Consider the following 6,946-nt stretch of genomic DNA (forward strand, 5'->3'; position numbering starts at 1 on the left):
CCCTCTAAATGAATAGTTCTATGGACAGATGAATAGATAGAATACTTTATTAATCCCAGTGTTGTAGCAGCAAAAACAACAAATTAGTTCTAAGTAATACCAAAAAATGAGCAAGTAGTAGAAAACAACACCACGCAACAACTGAAAGATGAGGACAAAACTATATAAACAAAGACTATATAAAGAATATACTGTATACATAAAGATAACATAACATATATAAAGGATATATAAGGAAAGAGTGTATTGTACAATCAATATATATAAAGGAAACAGCTTTACAAGGTGCAGCGATTCTGTCCATTTATAGTGTGAGTATAAATAAAGTGCTGCAATAAATACAATCATTACATATTTTGTTTTTACATTACAATTGAGGGCAAAATAAGTATTTGAAAATGCACATTAAGGACTGAAAATGTGTTTTGTTTTCCAACACACTGAGAAGCAAACCTGTCAATACTATGCTGGCCACTCAAACACAATCACCCATTCGGACTCTCTTTCACTCATACACATGCATACGTGCTGTATGTGCCGTGGACACATCACACACACATCAATTAACCATCAGCTTGTCCCTGGGAGTTGAAGAAGGACAGTTTATCCAGGTATGTGAGAGCCTTGCAGGTCACCAGGCCGTAGTAGGTCTCGAATACTGAGCATCCTCCATCTTTCTGGCTCAGGTCTGCCCACACAGCATCCAGTTCTTTGCCTCCTACTTCTGCTGAGCTGAACAGATAGCGGTAACAACAGGCATTGTAGCGTATGTGCTTCTCTCCTGAGAATCTGGCGCTGTGTGTGGGTGAGACTCCAGCCTTTTGTGCACAGAGGCCCACAAACACATCGGCAGGCACAGGTGCACGAACTACCTCGGATGCTACGAAGACTTTTCGGACTACATCCTGCGAAAGAACGTAGGCCGTCCCCGCACAGTAATCCGGGAGGTACTTATTAGGGTAGAGGGGATAGGGAAGGTAGCCAGGGCTAATGGGATCTCTATCAGGGGAGTCTCTCTGGATCACTCTGCCCAGATAAATGTCCTCAGGGTGCCGATGTAACCCCAACAGGTAGGGCCCAAGAGCGGGGAGGTTGACAAACACGGAGTCTTTGGTCAGCAGGACAAATCGAGCCACAGGACAGAAGGTGATCACCCAGCGGAGTAAAAGCACGCTCCTTTCAGTCGGACCACGGATGGATGAGTCCGGCGCAGCGTGACCCTGGACCATGTCGCCATGACGCTCAGACTCCTTCACGACGGCCTCTTGTGCGTTGGCAGTCTGAGTCGACCCTAAGAAGAACAGAATCTGCACCGGGAATCCTTGGATCTGCGTTATGTTTGCCCAGGTCCTCCTGATCGCGTCTCTTTGTGTGACATTGGCAGGGGAGCTGAAGACGACAGTGAGGAGGAAGAGGTCAGAGTTCATGCAGGCATTAGGATTTGCAATGGGGTAGGCCTGGGACACGTTCTCCCTGGCATTTCTCAGGTCCAGTTTCCTCGCTTTCTCCCTCACTTCAACAACCGTGCCATCCGTGTAGACTCCCGGTGTGGGTTGGAGCAGATACTCCTCGACGAAATCTGCCCCAAACAACAGGGCATGGAACAATAACACGTTGAAGAGGAGGAAACACCACTGGTGGGTACGCAAGTTGCAAAGAAAGCACTGGAATATGACACAAAAACAAAGATCGTATGAATTTCTATGCAGTTCGATCCACCTTAAACTCAACGAAAATGTTACATCATACCTGCATGACAGCTGCTCTGATGGTCTTTAGCGTCCTGATCGACGACGGATACCTGAGCACCTCCCACCTCAGTCAGGTCTGCAACAACACTAACTGACATACAGGGTTTCAACTGCCATGCAACTCAATCTGCATGTAACTTTACACCCTGACCCAAACAGAAGAGGATCCTACTTCATCCATACAACATTAATGATATAAACAAGGAGGAAAAGATGAAGGATGAAACTGTTGAAATTAAACAACTTGCAAACGCATCAAAAGATACTTTCTCAGCAAGTTTCTTTTGTCAGACATTGTAGATTATTCTCTGAGATGTTGACGTGTTGTAAGCACTCCTAAATAAGCTTTTACGAGTGTTGAGTAGTAACAGTTTGGATTTATTACTTTGATATTGCCAAACGCGCTGCTCCCCCACTAAGTATTTGCACTGTACAGACTTACTTTTCCCAATCTGATGTCTGCTTAACTTCACAGACAATTACATCACAAGCTAGACCTCGAATTTGAACTTCAAAAATATGCGACATCACGTTAAGTGTGAGGGCAGGCAGACGTATGACGCAATCCCACCACCAAATTTCGGCGCATGTTGCTTAACCTAGAGAGACAAAGTAAGCGGAGGGGAAAGTGAGAGGGAAGGGATCCTGTGGTGTTAAGGCCGTGGATGAGCGCGTTGATCCAGATTCATTCGGACTAAACCTGGGGAGCGATCCAGGTGCACATCAATGGTATGTCACTGGCTGTGATTGGTCACCAGCCAGTATATATAAACACGCTGAGCTGTTATCCTCTAAGGAGCTTGGCCTGATGTGGGGTGACAGCTGTAGAAAGCTTTGCGGACACAATGGAATCCAGCCAAAGTGCAGCAGGGTGTTGTAGTGTGAATCACTGGTAAGGAAACATGTCTGGGGGCCTTCAGAGAGTGAGGAAGGGGGCTTGATTCAACATTCTGACAGAATGCTGAAAGACTGCAGGGCAAAGCAAAAGAGGGGTGAAAGCAGAAAAGGGGTGAAATGGATGTCAGTGCATGGACGCCTGTATATTATTCTTTTCTTTTCTGTTGTTTCTGCTTCAGTACGAGTCAAGCACAATCACTGTAACTGTTGTATTTTGAACTTTACTACACACTACTCGAAAGAGCCAAACAAACTAGATTTAGTAAAAATGACATCATTGTTGTGACTTTGAGTTTGTGTGACATCACTGTTGTAGCTTTGTTAGTTTGATGACATCACTGTTGATTATTAACGTTGCTTTAGAGGCTGACACTGTTGTCAGCAACATTGAATGCAACATACTTCTATAGATTTAAGGTTGTAATTTTGTGTTTTCTAATCAAATATTTAGGGAAAGCTATCTGCCAGGTAAATGCTATTTTGTTCAGATTGTCCTACTTTCCATCGTGATGTATTTAGCACTTTAATTTCAGAAAAACAAAGAAACAAAACCAGCACATGACACAGCTGGACGCTTTAACTCTTGGCCACTAGGGGGCAGCACATCAACCAATCTGAGCTTTAACCACCTATAATAGGACGGAAGAAGAACATTTGACAACACGTGATTGCGTTCGTCTGGAGTTCTTCCTAAACATTGAAGTCATGGCTGCTTCAATCGGGAGTTTACTGGGGGAGATCTCCTCTGTGGACGATCCTATCGAAGAATTGCAAAGTTTAAAAACGGCGCTTTTATCGATACCTGTCAACGCGCTGAGGAGCTCGGTCAGCGGGCAGCGTTTGAACGGCATCTTCTCGCTCCTGAACACGAATGAAAGGTTCGTCTCATTTGCGCTGTTGTTGGTGTTATGATGAGCCAGTCCGCTGTGTGATTAGTGTTTATTAGTTCAACATTAATCAGTTAGTTACTCGCTAAATAGGCTGCATTTTGGAGCTTTGTTATCCGCGTTTGCTAGCTACATGTTTACCGCGCTCGTCTCTTTCGTTTCTTCGTTTACCTGCCAAAACACACGCGGAAAGAGTGTTTTGAAGTGTGTTGGTGTTGTGTGTATGCGGTCGTCCTCCACAGAGAGCAGATCGAGCTGTGTGTGGACATCCTGGATCGCATCCTAATGGCCCTCAGTCCTGTGGACCTGGTCCAGAACTACAGAGCGGAGCTGCAGGGGGGTCTGACTCATCCTGATGGAGCTGTGAAGATACTGGCGCTCACACAGGTGGGCTTCTCTCTCGCTCTCTTGCTCTCTCTCTCACACAGCCAAGTATCATCATTATCATCATCATCTGTGTGTGTTCCAGATTGGCAGGATGGTGGAGCATCCCGACGCCATCACCCAGATCCTCAATAACCTCGACATTCTTCAAGATGTGATTCGCTGCATTGGAGAAGAGAAGATGGCCGTGGCAAAACAGGTGATGACGGTGACCAATCAAAATGTTTAATCGTAATCCATTTTTACGGTGTGTGTGTATGTAACTTGTTTGTTGTTTTGTGTTGTAGGCCATTCACTCCCTGTCCAAGCTGAGTCACTCCAAGCCCGGCTTAGACTCACTCTTTCAGGGTGAGCTGCTGAAAGTTATGAAGGATGTGATGGCTACAAGTGATGTTGTCAGATATAGAATATATGAGGTACAGTGTAACACTCCACACTCTTTATAAACGCATTATTCAGGAAGATTGAGGGCAGAATGTTTTATATGTGCACTCACTCGCAGGTATAAGAAGATTCTCTTATGAGCAAACTTGCCCAGGCTCAGTTTCACTCTTCCTCCATGCTGATTTTCAAAACAAATCAATCCGCTCTTCCTTCTCCCCGCAGCTGATTGTTGACATCTCATCTGTGTCGCCCATTTCCCTCGGTTACTGCGCCAACAGCCGCCTCGTCACTCAGCTGCTTGGCGAGCTGACGGGAGACGACGTGCTGATCAGGTAACAGGATGGAGGATGAACGCGCTGCCGCACTTTGGAGGATGATGATGTTCCACCACTGTCGGTTTATTACAGGTATCTACTCTTGTTCTCTCTCCAGGGCCACGGCCATTGAGATGGTGACCGCGCTGGCCCGCAGCCAACACGGCCGCCAGTACTTGGCTCAACAGGGCATCATGAAGAAGATCTCCAATATGATCACAGGGGCAGATACTGACCCGTATTCCTCCTTCTACCTCCCAGGTGAGCGATCAGACCAAGAGAGACAATTTAATACAAATATGATCATAAACTCTATCAATTTAACTTGAATTACTCCTTTTCTGTTGTGTTTTAATATGTAATATTTCCTCCTAATAGGTTTAGTGAAGTTCTTTGGGAACTTGGCCATCATGGACAGTCCTCAGCAGGTTTGCGAGTCGTACCCCATCTTCCACAACAAGGTGTTTGAGATGGCGATGGACCCGGACCCGGCCATGATGGGGGTTGCCCTGGACACTCTGGGCTTACTTGGATCTACCGTGGAGGGCAAACAGGTCCTCCAGAAAACAGGTGAGCTTGCGACCCTTCACGCGACTCGACTCAATGTTACAGTTACATGGTTACGCTTCAGTTCCTGCTGTGTGTTTTCTCGACTCATTTGCTGGGTTACGACTCATTTTTGTTGTTTATTTCAAGTGTTTTCATTTCATCATCAAGGTCACCTCACTATAGGTGTCGAAGCAGCAACACATTCTCGCGCACTGTGTTTATATATCTGAATTTCTGTCCCCAGGAGAGAAATTTAAGTCCGTTTTGGTCAGAATGAGCCAGGTGGCCAGTTCCGGAGCCACTGAGCTCAGAGTGCGCAGCCTGGACGCCATTGCGCAACTGCTGACACTGCAGGTACGCGTGTGCATACACAACAAGGAATAAGTCTTCAGCGAAAAGCTTGTCTTCAGTCCTTGATGTTTCATGTCTCACTGCAGATGGAGCAGCAGACGGAAGACCTGTTGGCCTTGACAGAATCCTGGTTCCGGCTCTTGTCCAAGCAGCCCATGGATCTGATCTGCAACATCAGCACACAGCCGTTCCCTGAGCTGCACTGTGGAGCTCTGCGCATCTTCACTGTGAGTGCCAAGCTCCTTCAAATACCCTCATTACCCCTAATCGCCCAACTGATCTATTCATAAAAGTGTGTGTGTGTGTGTGTGTGTGTGTGTGTGTGTGTGTGTGTGTGTGTGTGTGTGTGTGTGTGTGTGTGTGTGTGTGTGTGTGTGTGTGTGTGTGTGTGTGTGTGTGTGTGTGTGTGTGTGTGTTTCTTTTCAGGCCATTGCTACCCAGCCTTGGGGTCAAAGGTTAATGATTAACACTCCCAGCTTCATGGAGTTCATTCTGGATCGCTCGACGGGTCAAACCAAAGAGGCCAAGGATGCTAAGTTTGAACTGGTGAGGTCTCTTGTGAGCTCATCCACAACTGCAGCCATACTGGGCAGCCAGCATTACCTGCGACTGAAGTCTTACCTGAGAGAGGGACCGTACTACGTGTCAGCCGTGGCCGCCGTGGGCATAGAAGGAGCAGACTGAGCCGCCACCGCTGACTGATACGCTCTTAATCGGTGTTGGGATTCATGAGACATTAACTTTTGAGTAACTGGTGTATTGCAGGAGTAAAACTTGCTTGTTTGGTTGAAACATTCATCTCGCATTCGTTGCTTTTCCTACATTGATTAGCCATTTCTCTTAACATGCAGTAACTGATCACCTTCATTTCCAACCAGTACATTGACACTCTGTGGCCCCAATTTTGAGAGCATTATATTCTTTAAACACACCTGAAAGCACTACGTTTTTATTATTTAATTCCAGATGAATGATTTAGTTCCATATTCAATGAAGGTGCGAGCTTCTTCCCATTGTCTGATGAATACGTCTTCATAATGATTACATTCACTTTTGATATTTAAATGCATTTTCCTGCTGATACATGTTTACTTCTACTCAAATGGAAAAGATGAACGCTTTACTTATTAAATTGAAGCAGTGTTTGTCGAAATTTGTCCATTCTATATCTTGTCCAGTAGATGGCGCCAGTCCCTCGCCTTCATTTGTAGTTGGATGCCAAATCAACATGTATGTCATTAGGTGCACCTCAGGAGGGAGAGCTGTCACCACTGTGCTGTGCAGTGCTGCGTTGGTCTTCTTCCTCACCACATACTCACCCTCAGCTGTTGTGGGTTCAATTCCCTCAGAAACTAAAGCTTCCTTCTTCATCTCTCTGCTTGTTTACTCGGAAGAGTTTCTTATCTTGTTGCCACTTCTGTAAACTGCG

At 45.8% G+C, this 6,946-nt stretch overlaps 2 protein-coding genes across 2 annotated transcripts; one reads left to right on the plus strand and one right to left on the minus strand.

Annotated features, from left to right (window-relative positions):
• Positions 1-563: 563 nt before the first annotated feature.
• Positions 564-2,046, minus strand: b3galt9 (beta-1,3-galactosyltransferase 9). Its single transcript, XM_076158673.1, has 2 exons — positions 2,018-2,046; positions 564-1,719 (listed from the first exon to the last, which is right to left on the minus strand). Exons 1-2 carry the CDS (start codon positions 2,044-2,046, stop codon positions 564-566), a joined length of 1,185 nt encoding a protein of 394 aa, XP_076014788.1.
• Positions 2,047-3,294: 1,248 nt separating this feature from the next.
• On the plus strand, positions 3,295-6,670 carry psmd5 (proteasome 26S subunit, non-ATPase 5). Its single transcript, XM_076158745.1, has 10 exons — positions 3,295-3,526; positions 3,778-3,922; positions 4,005-4,118; positions 4,207-4,335; positions 4,526-4,635; positions 4,736-4,878; positions 4,996-5,187; positions 5,411-5,520; positions 5,604-5,744; positions 5,944-6,670. The coding sequence occupies exons 1-10, from the start codon at positions 3,354-3,356 to the stop codon at positions 6,199-6,201; spliced, it is 1,515 nt and encodes a 504-aa protein (XP_076014860.1). The 5' UTR covers positions 3,295-3,353; the 3' UTR covers positions 6,202-6,670.
• The last annotated feature ends 276 nt before the right edge of the window (positions 6,671-6,946 follow it).

The sequence above is a fragment of the Genypterus blacodes genome, unplaced genomic scaffold, assembly GCF_046128005.1.
Source record: "Genypterus blacodes isolate CSIRO-AG114 ecotype Tasmania unplaced genomic scaffold, CSIRO-AGI_Gbla_v1 ptg000085l_1, whole genome shotgun sequence".
In the NCBI taxonomy this organism is placed as follows: domain Eukaryota; kingdom Metazoa; phylum Chordata; class Actinopteri; order Ophidiiformes; family Ophidiidae; genus Genypterus; species Genypterus blacodes.

What these genes read in the sequence shown, in the direction of transcription:
- b3galt9 (XM_076158673.1), bottom strand. Translation starts at nt 2,046, where the DNA reads ATGTCTGACAAAAGAAACTTGCTGAGAAA. An exon ending in AAAAGAAACTTGCTGAGAAA is followed by an intron (nt 1,720 to 2,017) that starts GTATCTTTTGAT and finishes GTTGAGTTTAAG; the next exon opens with GTGGATCGAACTGCATAGAA.
- psmd5 (XM_076158745.1), top strand. Translation starts at nt 3,354, where the DNA reads ATGGCTGCTTCAATCGGGAGTTTACTGGGGGAGATCTCCTCTGTGGAC. An exon ending in CTCCTGAACACGAATGAAAG is followed by an intron (nt 3,527 to 3,777) that starts GTTCGTCTCATT and finishes CGTCCTCCACAG; the next exon opens with AGAGCAGATCGAGCTGTGTG. An exon ending in AGATACTGGCGCTCACACAG is followed by an intron (nt 3,923 to 4,004) that starts GTGGGCTTCTCT and finishes TGTGTGTTCCAG; the next exon opens with ATTGGCAGGATGGTGGAGCA.